The sequence below is a fragment of the Chiloscyllium punctatum genome, chromosome 7, assembly GCF_047496795.1.
Source record: "Chiloscyllium punctatum isolate Juve2018m chromosome 7, sChiPun1.3, whole genome shotgun sequence".
Classification (NCBI taxonomy): Eukaryota; Metazoa; Chordata; class Chondrichthyes; order Orectolobiformes; family Hemiscylliidae; genus Chiloscyllium; species Chiloscyllium punctatum.
Window position 1 is genome coordinate 92,052,885 of NC_092745.1, and position 19,122 is coordinate 92,072,006.

Sequence of the window (19,122 nt, forward strand, 5' to 3'; positions counted from 1 at the left end):
TAATTTTGACATGCACTTATGTACCACTATGCATGCTTTTAAGGTGAAAGTATATTCTCATACGTTAAAGTTCACTTTTGAAAAAATATATTTGGAAATGGCACATTTATTAGTGATACAAAACATGTAAATATACATACACTTTTGTAGGAAAAAAGATACATCAGGAAATTACTATCTCTGGAAGACAGCACAGTGTTTGATCGCGAAGTATATTGGATTGAGAGATAGAATTTGTGACGGTGAATTGCAGAAATGAAAGTGATCCATTCTAAAAAAAAAGCCTGGACCCTTCAGCATTATTCCTCACTCTTACATAGACTTGGACTATAACCTAGTGTTGTGTGCTTTTTAAGTTTGTCCAGCACCTCTACATTGTTACTCAGAGTTAACATCTCTTTTGACTCGAATCCATTTTTGTTTTGTTTGGTTCACCCTCTGTGAGGCTGTTTAAGGCGCTTTCCGATCGCGGATGGGGTGTATAAATGTCGTTGCTGTTCGCCTCTTTTAATAACGGCTTCACCGAGACAAGTCGAAGCGAAGAACCCACTCAACGGCACCTCGCGTGACGCGTAACACACGAGCGCTCAGCAATCAGGCAGAAACCTATCTGTCCAGCTCCGAATCAGTGCGGCACCAATCTGAACACGTGGTTCCTCACTGCTGCCTTGACGGCGGGCTGGCTGTTCAGTATCTGCAATGCACGATGGGAAATGAAGTATGCTGTATCAGGTGCAGTGGTCGGTGGCGGATGGGGAATTACATCGCGCTGAATGGTGGAGGCTGGACCGAGGACTACATAACCCAGAATGCTCGACGGCTGAAAGGACAACGACATCCTCCAGAACGTTGGATAGCAAAATGCGTATGCGCTTCTGTGCAGCACCGCCCGCTAGGTTAAAAAACACAGGTTATCAAGCGGTCCCTAGGGTGATTTAACAAGTGCAAGTCTTGATATTTGTTTCTGTTTCTCCCCTTTATTGTCAAAAACGAAAAAGATATTTTGGTTGTAGGAATTCGGTTGCTTTAGTTACTTATTTTAGTTGCTCCTGCAAAAACGGCGACTGAGTAACCACCCTTGATGCCGCCAGGACCTCTTAGATCTGTCAGCGGAGGCCCTGAGGTGTCTGCAAGAAATTCAAAGCAGGGGAGCAAGTCAGTGTGTGCAGCCGCTTACCACCCGAGGCATCGCCATTGTTATTGTCCACGGTGTGATTGTTCAAGGCGAACGATGCGGCGCTCCCCGTTAATTTAACTGAGAGTGCGAGGGCTCGTCGAGGAGGAGAAGGGCGCACAAAGGAAGAGGGCTCCCTCAGCTGTCACCCTGAGGTGGAGAGAAGTGAAAACTGGTACAGGGTCATTCTGACTGCTACCTACCCCTCCCCTCTTTCCCCCCCCCCCCCCCCCCCAACTCCCTTCCACCTCCATCACGATAGGTCTGCTGGTAAACTGAAGGCAAGAGCAACAATAGTACTATAATACTCTTCCCTCCCAGCACTAAAAATGGATCGCGAAAGAGGAGAGAGCGAAGATAATTTAGATTACTCAGTAGCAAACGTAGAAAAGGTAAGACTATATATCAGTCTAGTTTATTTGTAACAGGTTACCTTTCGTCGTCCTAATTGTTTTCTGTGAACTCATAGCGTGTAGGCACATCAAAATCATGACCAGGCATCTGCAAACCCATTTCCATTTATACTCAATTATAGATGCAACAATGTTAGAAATATTGACTTCTTGTATAGTAAGTAATAAAGAAACACTGTATCCATTGTAACCAGATTGTAAATGTTTTATTGTTAAATGGCACCATCAGCTGTAATTTACCTTTTGACACAATTATTGGAGCCAAGTCTCTGATGTGTGAATGGGGTTAACTTGTTGACTTGAAATCGTTGGTTATATTTTGTTTCATAAGTGTCCTTGTTTGTAAATATCTAAGGCTGCAGTTAAGTTTAGATTTCAGAATGGAGCAAGAAACACTTGGCCAGCTTTAACCTGAGGGAGAATACTTTTTTTTAAGACTTCCTGTATAATATGTTTCATGCTTGTTTTAAAAACCACTTAATAGAGGGTCACTTTTTAAAGATGTGGAGGTATTTGTTGACATAATGTGCTTTCATGAAGGTGATCATTTATTATGCATGCTTATATTTTCATGTATGTGATTTATTTATGACTTCAGTAGTACATACTATGAAAAACCAACCCCTTTCAACTGTTTTGAGTTATGCTCATGAGTCATTAAGTTCTTGAAGCTGACTGGACAGTAACAGTGCGTGGGATGTGTAGACTCTCCTATGCTGTAGGAGGCTAAACATTTGTGAGATTGAGGTCAGGGCAGTTTAATTTAGAACAGTCAAAGTGTAATTAGGTCAACAGTGTTTTTGGTGTCTTCCTCACACTTTGAAAATTCCTTTTTTAAAATGTATAAACCTTCTGAAGGATTTTCTTCTCTTAGCATGATTCTTCTCCCTCGTGTAGTTTGAACTCATTGTCTGATTGAGGCTCAGCTCAGTGTTATGTTGGTTCTGTGAACCTAGTTTATGATCTTTACCTATTCTCTGAGTCAATAAAACTTTATTGAAATGTGTACCTGGAAGATGCGTTACTGATAACAGTTTTAGAAATCCAAATTTATTTTTTTGGAAGAAGTGATATCTTCAAAGTTACCTCTTTTTTTGAATTGTGTGCAGCTTTTCATGTCTATGTAACTAGACAGTTTGTTTTAAAACAAAACATTGTATTTATGACTTTGTAGAAATTGTTCCTATGCTATTAGAGGAACAGAAAACTATGGTAAGCCAATGGTGATTGGTGACTAATGTTAGAGGTGGATATAAGATATTCTTAAAGAATGTGAGGGAACCAATGAGGTGAACCTGAGGATCTGGGTGCTGAATGCATGCAGGAATTGATGTACCAGAGGGCAGTGTCGCAGGTGCAGCAAGTTTTGCTGAATAGCTTTGCAGGTCACTGAGGGAATACACATCTAATTTTAGATGAGTTACAATTTCCTTTAGTTTGATATTGGAAAGTCTGAAGCTTTATCTTTATTGTGCCAGAAATGTCACACACTTGACATGTATTCTGTCACTTCCCCATCAACCATCTTGGGCTGAAACCCATTATTTGCAATCACTTTATCATTCAACTTCAAACCAGTCAGCTTCCTTTGCTGGTGTACTTGCTAAGTGACTTTAGAAATACTTCCTTCTTTTTAGATGTTTATGATCTCCTCAGTGCTCAAAACGCTACTTCTCTCTGTCCCTCCACCCATTACCATAGTATCCCCATCTTTCTCCCCCTTGCAAACCAAGGTTTACTTGCAGTCTTCCTCATGGTCCTAAAGAATGTTGTCTCCCAAATTTGCTTTATTGCAGCACTGAAACAGCTTTTTCCAAATTGGCTAATTACATCCTCTGACTGTGGTGCATTTTCCTTCCTTGGCCTCTGTAATTGTTGAAATGACTATCCACACGATTGTTCTTTAGTGGCTTTTCTCTGGAGTGCAGCATTGTGGGTTTGCACTGGGTTAATTCCAGTCTTAACTATGATTGCAGGAGAATATCTTGGTAATCTTTCTCCAGCGGTGTTCTTTTGCATTTGGTTCCCCTTTTCTTTGTCATCTTCCGCTCATGCTGCTCCTTGGTAACGCTGTCCTGGTAATAACACTAAACACCTGAGAACGGTGATAGAGTTTGGTCTCTGCGTTAGCTCTCCAAACAACAGCCTAATACTGATAAATGTGTATTTTTCAGCAATGCCCCAGACTCCTCCATCATAAGGGTGGCATGGTGGCTCAGTGGTTAGCATGAATGGAGGGGAGGAGGTATGGGTGCAATTCTTTCACCTCCATCCAAGGTCACAAAGGAGCTTTCTACATCCAGCAAAGTTTTACCTGCACGTCCACCAATATCGTTTATTGTATTCAATGTTCCCGATGTGGTCTCCTCTACATTTGGGGAGACTGGATGCCTCCTAACCAAGTGCTTTAGGGAACATCTTTGGGACACCTGCACCAATCAACCCCACCGCCCTGTGGCCCAACATTTCAACTCCGTCTCCCGCTCTGCCGAGGACATGCAGGTCCTGGGCCTCCCCCACCACTGCTCCATTACCACCCGACGCCTGGAGGAAGAACGCCTCATCTTCCAACTCGGAACACTGCAATCCCATGGCATCAATGTGGATTTCACCAGTTTCTTCATTTTCCTTTTCCCCCACCTCACCCCAGTTCCAACCTTCCAGCTCGGCATTGCCCTCATGACCTGTCCTACCTGCCTATCTTCCTTTCCACCTATCCAATCCACCCTCCTCTCTGACCTGTCGCCTTCATCCCCCCCCCCCATCACCCATCGTAATCTTTGCTACCTCCCCTCCCTCATTTATCTCTCCACTCTGCAGGCACCCTGCCTGTATTCCTGATGAAGGGCTTTTCCCCGAAACGTAGATTTTCCTGCTCCTCGGATGCTGTCTGACCAGCTGTGCTTTTCCAGCACTACTCTAGACTCTGGCTTCCAGCATCTGCAGTCCTTGTTTTTACCACTGGCACTAGACAAGAGTTGCGGCACAGCACAGTGGTACTGTATGGACTCAGATAGGACTGATGCTGATAGCTCTCCATATAGACCCCATGAAATCTCATAGATCACTGTCCATCATCAAGAGAAACTGGTGGTGGTGCCAATGTGCTGAGCTGATCAGTTCCTGTCATATCTATCAGGTTGGGTTAACAGAAGATGGTGAGATAACAAACTCAAGGGGATAAAGTACTTGGTATTGCCCTTGCTAATCTATCTGCAGGTAAATGTCTGTGGGAATGTAACTATCACACAATCTGTGAGGATCAAGGTTCAACTTCATACTGAGACATAAGACATGGTACAAAATGATATTGCCTCAGTGCTAAGTAGAATGTATTAACAGCAGATCCAGGAGGTCAAAACTTGGCATCCGTAAGGTACTGAGAACCAATAACAGTAAAATTTTATTCCTAAATACATATTGGAAATCCTGCTACTCCATATCCTTGCACTTCCATCACTACTGACTAAGCCTGGCTCAATTAAAAAAGAATGCCAGGAACAGCAGTCGATATATTTGAAAGTAAGGTGTTAATCTGGTGAAGCAAGCCCATAGGTTTGCATACATGCTAAACGGTAGAAGCAGCATACTACAAATCAGAGCTTAGCTATCAGATCACAAATAGATCAGGTCAAAGCTCCACAGTTTTATCTTTTCATTGGTAGTGAGAAATTAACAACTGGCAGGAAGGAAAGGCTCCATGAATTTCCCATACTCATTGACAGAGTTGAAATATTTGCAACCATTCATCACATGATTCTGCTCAGCCTGCTCAGAAGGTGCCCGCTAACATAGATGACCGACTTCAGCTGGTTTAATTTGCTCCATGTGATGAGTGTTGTGTGCATTGGATCACTAATGACTCTATCCCAACAGCGTCCTAGCTGAAGGCTATATTCATCTAATCCTGCCCCCTTTTTATTTTCACTTACCTGTTTACAGGTAATGCTGACACATGTCCAACCTACTGAAAAATTGACTTTGTATTCAAAGTTAGTAACCTGGATTTTTTTTTAGGTGGGAGAAAGAAATGTCATTAGTGGAAGAATTGAGAACCAGAAGACACTGTTGTGGTTAACCACAAGAAGCCATAGCATAATGAGGAAGACCTCTATGTCGCATGTGCTTAGGGTCTGGAATGCACAGCTTGAGGGTAGCGGTAGCACAATCAAATTGTCTAAAATTCAACAGAGGAACTGAGTTAATAAGTGAGGTGGAAGTGTGTGCCCTTGATGGGAAGGAAAATTTTATCTTATTTGGAACCAAGAAACTAGTGAAACTGCTGTTCATAGAGATGAAGGGGAACACTTTCCCATGGCTACAGTCTTATCTCCTACAAAGGAAGAAGGCCGTGCATGTTGGAGGCAATTTATTGCTAGCTAGGTCATTGCAGCAAACAACAACCTTCAGCTGCTTCCATCACTGAACTTCATTTCAAAATTAGCAATGTAGCTGTGTATTAATGTAGCAGAACCTAACTGACAGATAAGAAAGCAGTCCAAATCTACAAATAGTGATACCATCCAGACTTGCATTGATAAATGGCAAGTACATTTAGGCCATGCAATAGTCAAGCAGCAATCATCTCCAACCAAGGAGAGCCCAACAATTTCTGTTTGATATTCAAATGGTCATGTCACCCCTGAGCCCCCCACAAAGAATGTACTGCAGGGAGAGGAATTGCCATTGACCAGAATCTTAGTTGTGCCTATCTTGTAAATTCCATAGATGTGAAAAGTCACAATTCTGGGTATTATGTGAAGTGCGACTTGTCCCTTGACCACTTCCAAAGCACAAGTCAGAAGTTTGGAATACAGTACTCTCTATATTTCCGTGTGCAGCTCAAGCAGTGCTCAAAGCTTGACACTGTTTAGAACAAGGCAATCCCCTTAATTAGCACTTCACTTGTTAGCTTAAATATTCACTTCTCACCACTGTGTAACTTCATGGCCATGTGTAATAGTAAATTTCTGTTGGGCATCCTGTAGCTAAGAGCATTTCTCACACCCAAGGCTTCTACCACTCAGGAATATGGCAAGACTGTATGAAAATGCCATGACCTCCAGGTCACATGCTCACGTAAAAACCCATTGCCATTTTTTTTTCACTGTTACAAGGTCCAAATTGTGAAACTCCCTCAATTGCATTTGTGGGAGCACCTTGACCTTATGAATAGCAATGTTTCAAGGAGACTTTCCCGTACCCCATCTTGAGCAACTAGGGATGTGCAATAAATGCCAAGCTTGTAAATGATGACTGCATTCCAATAATTTCTTAAATGATTGTCTCCTTATGGCAGGTGCTGATTAATGTGCTGCATTTTTTTTAGAAAAGTGACCATTTAACACAGCAATGCTCAATGTCACATTAAAATATATAATCAAGTACCTGGCATCAACATATGCAAAACTTCTACTTTATTGCAGTACATTAATGAACATCTGCCACAAAGAGACAACATTTACTAAGAAATTCTTGGAATGTGGTCTTCATTTGCAAGGTTGGTGAATATTTCCCAAAATCCTAGAAGTCTGATGAGTACCATATTTGTCAGAGAACTTTGACCTAAATGACATCTCAGTGGCAGCACACTGCCTTCTGAGTCAGGATGTTTTTTTAAAAAAAAAACATTTGTAGAATGAGGGCATTGCTGGCTGGCCAGCATTTATTGCCAGTCCTTAGTTGCCCTTGAAAAAGTTGTGGTGAGTTGCCACCTTGAACAGCTGCAGTCCACCTGCTGAGAATTGCCCCACAATGCCATTAGAGAAGAAAATCCAGGATTTTAACCTAGTGATAGTTTCAAATAGTATCTTGGAGTCTTGTTAATGTGATCTAAGCTGACACATCACTGCAGTGGTGAGGGAGAAGTATGTTCTCTTGGTGAGATGCTTAATTGAGTCCCCTTTTACATCTCTGCATGATTCAAAGAAAAACAGGTATTTTCCTAGTGTCTTAACCAAAGTTTAACTCGTGACCACTATCCGAATCAGCTCTGAACATTTAATTCTAAGCTGTTTGTAGGAACATTCCACATGACTTAGTTTTGTTATGCTATACCTGTCGTGACACTTTAAAGTAGCTTATTGGTTGAAAAGCACTTGGGATTGACCTAAGGTTGTGAAGGCACTATATAAGTGTCTCTTATTTCTTTTTTTTTGTAACATGCTTTTTTAAAAATTGATTTATTATTGTCACATGTACCTAGATACAGTGAAAAGCATGCAGTACGGGCAGATCATATCATATAAAGTGTATTAGAGTAATAGAACAGAGCGAAGAATATAACAACATTACAAGGACTGACATCAACATCATTAAATTAAAAATTTGAGAGGTCTATTCGGAAGTCTAATGAGTGAGGAAGAAGCCGTTTTTAAATCTGTTTGTACGCGTGTTAAACTTTAGATTCTTCTGCCTAATCAGAGGGCAAAAGAGATTATAACTGGGATGGGAGAGGTCTTCATGAGTTAGTGACTACAGTTCAACAAATTCTTTTTGGGCTTTAAAGCAATCTAGGATTTGTTGCAGTTGTGAAATGTGCTCAATTTAGCATCTAACCCAAAAATACATACATCTCCCTCACTGCGCCAGGGTCCTGGGTTCAATTCCAGCCTCGGGCGACTGTGTGTGGAGTTTGCACATTCTTCCCGTATCTGTGTGGGTTTCCTCTGGGTGGTGTGGTTTCCACCCATAATCCAAAGATGTGTAGGTTAGGTGCATTAGTCTGGGGTAAACATAAAGTAGTAGAGGAATGGATCTGGGTGGGTTACTCCTTCGGAGGGTTGGTGTGGACTTGTTGCGCTGAAGGGTCTGTTTCCACTCAATAGAGATTATGTTTTAAAAATTTAAGCACTAGTTCTGGTTTGCATCCCTTCCAGTATCAACATTAAAATCTGGAGGCTTCATTCAAAGTGACCAACAGTTGGGGTAGGGGCAATTAGGAAAGTTGGGGGCAAGCAGAGAAGCAATTACTGAACTTTGATTTTGGTGTATATTTGTGATTAACAGCATAGTCTTTTTGAATTAGTCTTTTTGAATCTTTGCATCTTGGAAATGTTTGCAACCCCTTTGTAATATCCCACTTGTCCAAAATATTTATTGGTGACTTTAGTAACTTAAAATATTTTTAGTTTTATGCCATCATAAACATTTTGAGAAATTTTCTTTTTAAGCAATGTTGATAAATGGTCGAAACTTTGATTCTATGCTATTGACTTAAGAAAAAAACCTTTTTGATATGGATGACATTTTTAAAAGGGTGGAATTTGATCATTAAACAGCTTTAACTAATTTGTGCAGGTTGTTCCCAGTTATACTAAAGATACCTGATTTTTAAGATTGCTTATTGGTTAATTGTTGCCTAATGAGTCAAATGTTGTGAGCGGTTTCAAAATTGTAAGTTAATTCCACATTAAAGTGCAGTTTTAATGGTGGAATTAAAAAATATTATTTTTAAAAGGTCATCTGATTGTTACCTAGCTTTGTTTTGGAAAACTGTGCCTCCCTGTTTGCACCAAAGAAAGCAACCCAGATCTGTGTTTTATACATTTTGCGATTGAGATGTTGGCTCACTGAAGTTAACATGTGAGGTGCCATTTTACGTAATTCACACTGTTGTTTCAAATGTATTTACTGTTGTTCATCTCTATTACATTTAAAATCTGGTGCATTGATTTGACTGAACTACATTTTAGTGGACTAATGGGTAGCAGGCAGTTGCATCAGTGCTGTATCCTATGATTTTATGAAATCCTCAATGAAATTGAGACTTGCAGAAGAGAAAATACAATTTTGTGGACTTTTATCTTAATGTATTATTGATTTTTGAGATTGTAGTTTGGACTAGTTTATCGACTCTCTAATTGGTAAGATGTGATTAGTCAGCGTTTATGGCCATTTAGCATGGATTAGAATTGACTGACTGTTTTAGCTGATCTTTGTTTTAATGTCTGAGAGATACCTGTATGTCACTGAACCTAGTGGCAAAAGAAGTAGTCCTGCAAATTAGTTGGTATAGTTTTTTCGTTTGAACAACATTTAAAGGTTATAATTCATTTTTTTCAGATTTGGGGGAAAAAAAACTTGGTTCACCATTTTCAGTTTTGTTTTGTTCTTCAAAAATAGCACAAAACCTGAAATGAGCATTTTTATCAATGAGCAGTAGCAAATTTGCCTGTCATTATCCAGTATTTTGCTAATTCTGTGATTTCTTATGGTGTCATTTGGATAGTAGAGCAGAAATAAGTGTTTGGAAATTGGTAAACAGTACTCATTTTAAAAAATTAATCAATGAAATGTGGATGGGTTATAGTTAGACAAGTATTTATTGCCAATTCCCAATTGCCCTTTAGAGCCACCACCTAGAACTGCTGCTGTCAATATGTTGTAGGTACTTTTGCAATGCTGTTGGGAGACCCTTTTTTTTTGCCTGCTGATCTTCTAATTTTCCAACACTATTTCACTGCTTGGATCATTATCCAACATGGATGGATGTGCATGGCTGCAAGGAGAAGGTTTTGGAGTGACACTAGGCGAATTGCTCTTTCAGTGATCGAATATCGGCATTATAAGCGCAATGGTTTAATTTAATGTTGTAATTCTGTGTCTTATGTCGGATATGTACGTTTTCTGCTCTTTTGACTGTCTCTTCAGAGAGATCTTTGTGGATCTATAGGCAGCTGACTATTGAATTATGCAATCATTAGTAGATGTTTTTGGCAGACTGTAGGTCTATAAGTGTTTAGGGTCCCATCTGTCCTTGCCTGATGACCCTATGTCTATTTTTAGCAGATGCCATTGATTACTCAATAGATGTTGGAACTTTGGCTGGTTTTCTCAGCCTGAACCTGAAGACTTTAGTTGACTGTACTGCTGCCCCAGCTCAGTTGAAACTAACTAACTAAATCTGAAAATACTAGGGATCCAATTCGGAACCTTTTTTGGTTTCTGGAAAAACTAATTGGGGATGCCCAGGAAATGACAAACTCTGTTCGTGCAAAAAGATTTTTGTGTAGATTAAAAGGGAGTCAATTTTGCATTGAAGGGGAATATCTTCTAGATAAAGTATTCTTTAGCTGTCACATAAAATTGTGGTAAACTTGTCCCTTGTATTTTGCTTACGTTTAATGGAGAACGTCTTTGAAGTGAGCAAATGAAAAACGAGCACTTCTGTAGAAAACCAATGTGACACTCCTCTGCACCTCAGAATTGATGCCTGGGAAAAAGACTGTCGCAGTTTGCTAATTGAAATGCATTGATGGGCGATTCGCTTCTTTCTGATGTTGCTGCTGAGACTGATTCACTGTTCGTTTTGATATAGACCAGCATTCTTCCTGGATAGTGCCTAGTAGCGGAGATTTGGTTTATTTCAGTCTCAGAAAGGCTGATAATCATTCCACTTGAATGTTCCTCTGACAATTTTTTTCATTATTTATTCACTCATGAGTTGTGGGCATCTGTGATCTAGACCAGCATTTATTTCCTGTCCTTTAAAAGTCAACCATATTGCTGTGGGTCTGGATTTGCAGGTAGGGATGACCGACTTTCTACCTCAAAGGACATTAGTGAACCAGATGGATTTTGCCAACAATTGACACTATCGTCATTAGACTCTTACTTCCAGATCCCCTCTTTTTTTTTTAATGAATTCAAATTCAACTATCTGTCATGGTGGAATTTGAACCTGAGTCTCCAGAACATTAGCTAGTTTCTGGATTAATAGTCTAGCAACGAAGCACTGGGTCATTGCACCTCTATTGATTATATTTTGACACTTGCATTTTGAATTGGCTGCTTTGACTTTTTATTTTGCGACTCATTGATTTTTGTCCAGCCTGGGGAATAATCTAGCACTCAAACCCCTGAGTATCAGTACCTAAGCTCACAAAGACTCAAATGGGGTTCTAATAATTCTACTGTGATATGCTTGGTGATGGAATTTTAGAATCCAGTCATTACATTTTAGTAAACTGATGCTTGAGTACTCTTATTGATTGACGGCCAATCTCTTTCACTACTGATTGTTTGAAATTGTGTTTCTTAGAATTGCATTCTTTGAGTCCACTCTAGGTACTCAATCAAGCTGATCCCTTGATGTGCAATCTAATCATGGGAGTTCAAGTAGCATAAATCTGTGTATACTGTTGTTAAACTGTAAAATCCAACAATCCTTTCTGTGGAAGTACAGGTAGTTCTTTTATAATGCGATCATTGTGTTCTTGTGCAATCCCATGTTATAAAAAAAATTGGGTTTTAGAAACAGCGCTTAAAGTATTGGCGATGCAATTGCATTATAGTGAATTCATGTTAATGAAACGCATGTTAAAGCAGTATGACCTGTATGTTGTTTTTGAAATTGGAGTGGCATTAATCCAGATAAATTCATACTTGTGAATTGTTTCCTGTAGATGGTTAACAGGATTTGTGGAGTAAGGAGGAGAACTACTTGCTGCTTGAATCTTAGCCTTTGAATTGCTATTGTGATGAAAGGTTCTGACCTGAAACATTGACTCCCCTTCTACGCTGCTTGACCTGCTGTGCTTTTTCCATCTACACTCTTTATCCACTCTGACTATCCAGCATCTGCAGTCATCACTATCTTCTAACTGCTTTTGTAGCCCCTATATTTATATAGTTGATGCAGTTCAATTTCTGGTAATGGAATCCATGAGGAAATTGATATTAGAGGATGGGGCGGCATGGTGGCTAATGGCTAGCACTGCTGCCTCATAGTGCCAGGGGCAGGGGTTCGATTCCTGCCTCAGCCAACTGTCTGTGTGCAGTTTGTACTTTTTTCCCTGTGTCTGCGTGGGTTTCCTCCAGGTGTTCTGGTTTCCTCCCACAATCCAAAGATGTGCAGTTCAGGTGAATTGGCCATAGTGTTAGGTGTATTAGTTAGGGATAAATGGGTCTGGGTGGGTCACAGCTTTTGCCCAAAATGTCTTTTTTTTTTTCCTGCTCCTCGGATGCTGCCTGAACTGCTGTGCTTTTCCAGCACCACTCTAATCTAGAATCTGGTTTCCAGCATCTGCACCCCATGTTTTTACCTGGGTCACTCTTCAGAGGATTGGTCTGGACTTGTTGGGCTGAAGGGTCTGTTCCCATACTGTAGGGAATCTAATCTAAATTGCCCCGAATGTTCAGGGATGTATAAGTTGAGTCCATTAGTCAGCATTTGATAAAGTTTCCCATGGTAGGCTACTGCACAAAATATGGAGGCATGGGATTGAAGGTGATTTTAGCGGATTGGCTTAGAAATTGGCTAGATGACAGAGCATGGTGCTTGATGGGAAATATTCATCCCGGAATTCAGTTGCTAGTGGGGTACCACAAGGATCTGTTTTGGGTCCACTATTTGTCATTTATATAAATGACCTGATGCGGGCATAGAAGGCTGGGTTAGTAAATTTACAGATGACACTAAGGTCGGTACAGTTGTGGATAGTGACAAAGAAAGTTGTATGTTACAGAGGGACCTAGATAAGCTGCAGAGCTGGGCTGAGAGGTGCAAATGGAGTTTAATGCAGAAAAGTGTGAGGTGATTCACTTTGCATTCCTGGTATTCCTTCCAGAGTAGGCACGGTGGCACGGTGGTTAGCACTGCTGCCTCACAGCGCCAGAGACCCGGGTTCAATTCCAGACTCAGGTGACTGACTGTGTGGAGTTTGCACATTCTCCCCGTGTCTGCGTGGGTTTCCTCCAGGTGCTCTGGTTTCCTCCCACAGTCCAAAGATGTGCAGGTCAGGTGAATTGGCCATGCTAAATTGCCTGTAGTGTTAGGTAAGGGGTAGATGTAGGGGTATGGGTGGGTTGTGCTTCGGCGGGGCGGTGTGAACTTGTTGGGCCGAAGGGCCTGTTTCCACACTGTAAGTAATCTAATCTAATCTAATCTAATCTGGTACTGGGCTAATGGTAAGATTCTTGGTAGTGTAGATGAGCAAAGAGATCTGTGTCCAGGTACATAGATCCCTGAAAGTTGCCACCTGCGTTGGTAGGGTTGTTAAGAAGGCATATATGGTGTGTCAGCTTTTATTGGTAGAGGGATTGAGGTTTGGAACCATGAGGTCATGTTGCAGCTGTACAAAACACTGGTGTGGCCGCATTTGGAATATTGCGTACAGTACTAGTTACCGCATTAAAGGAAGGATGTGGAAGCTTTGGAAAGGGTTCAGAGGAGATTTGCTAGGATGTTGCCAGGTATGGAGGAAAGGTCTTATGAGCAAAGGCTGAGGGACTTGAGGCTGTTTTCATTAGAGAAGAAGGTTGAGAGGTGACTTAATTGAGACATATAAGATAATTAGAGGGTTAGATAGTGAGAGCCTTTTTCCTTGGATGGCGATGGCTAGCACGAGGGAGCATAACTTTAAATTGAGGTGGTGATAGATATAGATCAGATGTCAGAGGGAGTTTCTTTGCTCAGTAGTAGGGGCGTGGAGTGCACTGCCTGCAACAGTAGTAGACTCGCCAACTTTAAAGGCATTGGATAGGCATATGGATGAGAATGGAATAGTGTAGATTTGTATTGACTCTCTATTTTTTCTAGGCCTCCTTGATGCTACATTGTAAAATGCGGCCTTCATTTCAAGGGCATCATTCCTGCTTCATCTCTGGAATTTATTTCTTTCATCCATGGTTTGCTTTGAAACATGTTTTATAATAAAGTCAGGAACTGAGTGACCCTAGTGAAATTCGAACTTGGTGTCACTGAGTAAGTGCTGCTTGTGACATGTCTGGACACAGATCTTTGGTATTATTGTGACCCATAACCGTTGCAGTATCCAGTGCTTTCAATATTTTGTAATATCACGTGGAATAATTGAAATTTGGCTGAAGACTGGTATCTGCAATGCAGGAGACCTCTAGAGAAGGCCAAGGTGGGTCATTCACTTCGCCCTTCAAGCTGAAGATTATTGCGAATGCTTCAGCCTAATCTTTTACTTTGTGCTGTTTCCCCCCACCATGGAGGATGAGGCTATTTGTGGACTCTCATTCTCCAGTGAATTGTTTGATTGTCTACCACAATGCATGATTGTTGCAGGATTTGAGCGTTTAGATGGCTTAATGGTAATAGTAGAGTGGAGGCAATGCTGGGCCATGAGATTGCAGGTAGTGGTGGAGTATGATTCTGTAGCTGTTGATGAGCCTTGGTGCAATCTGATCTACTGGTTGTGGATTGCTTAGCTTTGTTTGTTGCTTGTGCTGCTTGGCATGCAAGTACTCCTGTTTGGTCGCTTTATCAGGTTGACCCCTCATTTTTAGACATGTTGGTGCTGCTCCTGGTATGCCCTCCTTCACTCTTCTTTGAATCAGGGTTGATTTTCTTAGCTTGATTGTAAAGGTTGAGTAGGGGATATGCAGGGAAATGAGATTGCAGATTGTGCTGGAGTACAAGTCTGCTGTTGGCCCACAGTGTCTCATGAATGCCCGTCTTCAGTAGTTAGATCTGTTTAAAGTCTGTCTCATGTAGCATGATACAGCCACACAATAAGATTCAGTGGTGGGGGAGGGCTTCTTAATGTGAAGGCAGGACGTATCTCTACCAGGACTCTGCGGTGATCACTGTTATTGATACTGTCATGGACAGCTGCATCTGCAACTGGCAGGTTTGCGAGGATGAGGTCAAGTATGTTTTTCCCTTTTTTTAATATCTGTTTCCCTGATCACCTGTTGCAAAGCCAGTCTAACAGCTATGTCCTTTGAGTTGGTTGAACCCTTAATCAGGAGTGCTGCTGCCAAGCCATCACCAGAGGTGGACTTTGAAATCCCCGATGAAGAATACATTCTGTACTGTTTCTACTCTCTCTCTCTCCTTCCTTCTGGTGTTGCTCAACATGGAGCACTGATTTCATCAGCTGAGGGAGGTCTGTATTTGGTGATCAATAAGAGGTTTCCTTGCCCATGTTTGACCTGGTGTCATGAGACTGTGTCTGGAGTCAATGTTCAGGACTCTTTGGACAATTCCTTCTGGATTGTATGTCATTGTGCTGACACCTTTTGCTATGTCTTCCTGCTGCTGGGGTCGGATGTATTCAGGAATGGTGATGGTGTGTCTAGGACATTCTGTAAAGTATGATTGTATGAGTATGACTATGTCAGGCTGTAGCTTGACTAGTCTGAGACAGCTCTCTGAATTTTGGCACTATGGCAACTTTGCCTTCATCTTTCTTTGTCTGTAATGCTTTAGTTAGGTCCAAAGGGAATTACCAGGAGTAGATTGGGACAGATTGTGTTAGGGAAAGCCAAAATAAGGAGCACAAAATTACAATTAAAGCCAAACCAAAGGTTAGCTAAATGAAAAACCACAAAAATATTTAAAGAATAAGAAAATAAGGCACCAAGAACTCCAGAAATTCATAAGTACAAGATTAATTGAATTGTTTAAAATGCAGTTAGATACTTTAGAAAATATAGGTATTAAATGGCCAGAAAAACAGAATCACAACAGAATTAAAGGAAGAACTGCCATGGCAATGATAATAGATTAAACTTGATGGCAGAAACTATGTATTTGTGTTTCTAATTACTTCAGCACAAGTGTGTATCTTGGTGATGAAAGACTTATGAAAAGACTGTTCTGATCGGCAGTAAAAGGTTCACCTTTGCATTGGAACAGAGATTGAAAAGGCAGCTTTATTATACAGCTCTCCAATGGCACACTTGAATGCTAACTGACCAAAAATAAAGCCCCAAAGTACCAGTCCACATTAAAACTGCTTAAGTCATTTAAGCTTAATGTCTGAAAATGTTTTAAATTTTTGGAAGCTCTGCTTCGATTTATCTGCTCCATCAGGATAGCAGTTCCCTCGGGAGGCGATGGCCGAGTGGTAATACTGCTAGACCCTTAAGAAACCCACATAATATCCGAGGGAACTGGGTTTGAATCCCGCCACAATAAATGGTGGAATTTGAATTCTAAATTTAAAAAAAAGTCTGGGATGATGACCATGAATCCATTGTCAAGTTCAATAATGTCCTAGAGATGACTGATGGTGAGTTTATCCTGAGGTTCTCCATGCTTCAAGATAGGGGTGGGGTTGGAAAGGTGACCTCAGCTAGTATTTGACTTGCACTGCTGGTATCACTCTGTAAGCCAGCCGTCCAGCCCAGTAGAGGTGGTATGTACAAATTATTTTGCTGAACCTTTAAAAAGCTGTGATTAGGCCACTAGAATATTGTGTCCATTTTATTATTTGTCACACTTTAGGAAAGATTGGAAAATCCTCGAGGGTGCTGAGTTTATTAACCAGATTGACTCTCGAGTAAGGGATGTTAACTCTAAGTTTAGGTTAGACTAGCTGTGCTTGTTCTCGGAGTAAAGAAGATTGAGGTGATATTTCACAAGTGTACGAGATTATGACAGGTTTGGAAAAGGTAGGTCAAGTGAAACACTTCCCATTAGCTGATAAAAGGAGGATTGGGGACATTGAATTACTGTTTTGGGCAAGAAATCCGGGGGAATGTGAGAAAAGCTTTTCACAGCAAGTGTTAATGACTGAGTGCAGTGGGTGGGTGAGGGTGGGGGGGGTGAGGGTAATGGGCCGGGTTGGTGGTGGGGGGGGGGGGGGGAGGGAAAACAGTGGAGCGGATGGGTGGGAGGGAAGGGGGACGGGTTGTGAGGGCGGTGCTGAGTTGGAGGGTTGATCTGGGGTGGGGTGGGTGGGGGATGGGGAGGCTGGTGGGGTCCACATTGATTCCCTGTGGTTGGAGGGTCCTGGGGTGGAAGATGGGGCGTTCTTTCTCCAAGGGTTAGGTGACTAGAGTTTGGCGGTGGAGGTAGCCCAGGACTTGCATGTACTTAGTAGAGTGGGAGAGGGAGTTGAAGTGTTCAGCACGGGACGGTGGGGTTGTTTAGTGCGTGTGTCCCAGAGATGTTCCCTGAAATGTTCCGCAAGTTGGCATCCCCTCTCCCCAGTGTAGAGGAAACCACTTCAAAAGCAATGGATACAGTAGTTGACGTGTGGAGGTGCAGGAAAATCTCTGCCGAATGAGGAAGGATCCTTTGGGGCCTTGGATGGAGGTGAGGGGGGGTGGTGTGGGCGCAGGGTTTGCAATTCTTGAGGTGGCAGGGGAAGGTGCCAAGAGTGGAGTGAGGGCTGGTAGGGGGCATGGACCTAACAAGGGAGTCACAGAGGGAATGGTTTCTGTGGAACGCAAATAGGAGTGGGGGGGGGGGTGGGTGGAAATATAACTCTGGTGGTGGAATCAATTTGTAGGTGGCAGAAATGGAGGCTGATACGATGTATACGGAAGTTGTTGGGGTGGAAAGCGAGGACCGGGTGTTCTGTCCTTGATGTGATTTGGAGAAGTGGGCTTCAAGGGTGGAGGTGTGGAAAGTGGAAGAGATGCGCTGGAGGGCATCATCGACCATGTGGGAGGGGAATTGCAGTCTTTGAAGAGGGAGGCCATCTTGGATGTTCTGGGGTAGAATTAGTCCTCCTGGGAGCAGATGTGGCAGAGGCGGAGGAATTGGATGTAATGAATAACGAGTTTACAGGAGGTGGGGGAGGATGAGGTGCAGTCCAGGCAGCTGTGAGAATCGATGGGTTTGTAGTAGATGTCTGTGTTGAGTTGGTCATCAGAAATGGAGATGGAGAGGGCCAGGAAGGGGAGGGAGGTGTCTGAGATGGTCCAGGTGAATTTAATGTCGGGGTGGAATGCGTTTGTGAAGTTGATGAACTGTTCAACCTCCTCATGGGAGCATGAGTTGGTGCTGATGCAGTCATCAATGTAACGGAGGAAAAGGTGGGGAATGGTGCCGGTGTAACTATGGAAGATGGACTGTTCCAAGTAGCCGACAAAAAGGCAGGCATAGCTGGGCCCATGCAGGTGCCCATAGCTACCCCTTTCATCTGGAGGAAGTGGGAGGGTTCAGAGGAGAAATTATTGAAGGTGAAGACCAGTTCACCCAATCAAATAAGTGTGGAAGGGTACTGGTTGGGTCGGCTGGAGAGGAAGAAACAGAAGGAATGGAGACTTTCGTCATGGTGGATGGATGTGTACAGGGACTGGGTGTCCATGGTGAAGATGTGGCATTGGGGTCTGGGAACTGAAAGTCATGGAGGGCGTGGGTGGTATCCTGAATGTATGTGGAAGATCCTGGACCAAGGGGCACAGCACGGTGCCAAGTTAAGGGGAGATAAGTTTGGTGGGGCAGGAGCATGTGGAGGTGATGGATTGGCCAAGGCAGGCAGGAGTCATGGGCCGCCTGTACCTTCAGATTCTGGCCACTCGTCGCCTGGGGGAAGCACGCCTCGTCTTCTGCCTTGGGTTCCTTTGGCCACGAGGGATCGATGTGGATTTTACTGGTTTCCTCGTCTCTTCCCTCCCCCCCCCCCCTCCCCCCCGTCCTGGATCCGGCCCTCTGATTCGGCACCTCCTCTTGGCCTGTCCTGCCTGTCCATCTTTGTTCCCGCCTGTCTGCTCCGTTCTCCCCTCTAGACTATCGCCGTCAGCCTATAGCTTCATCTGCCTGTCGTGTTCCCAGCTGCCTTACCCCAGCCCCACACCCCTTGCATTTGTTCCTCGGCCCTCTTGGAC

At 42.5% G+C, this 19,122-nt stretch overlaps 1 protein-coding gene across 1 annotated transcript in view; it reads left to right on the forward strand.

The window, feature by feature from the left end:
• Positions 1-834: 834 nt before the first annotated feature.
• Positions 835-19,122, forward strand: part of ipo13b (importin 13b) — a 208,565-nt gene continuing 190,277 nt past the window's right edge. The window contains exon 1 of the mRNA XM_072573267.1: positions 835-1,566. Coding sequence (XP_072429368.1) covers positions 1,504-1,566 — 63 coding nt within the window. The 5' untranslated portion in view covers positions 835-1,503. The remainder of the gene's footprint in view (positions 1,567-19,122) is intronic.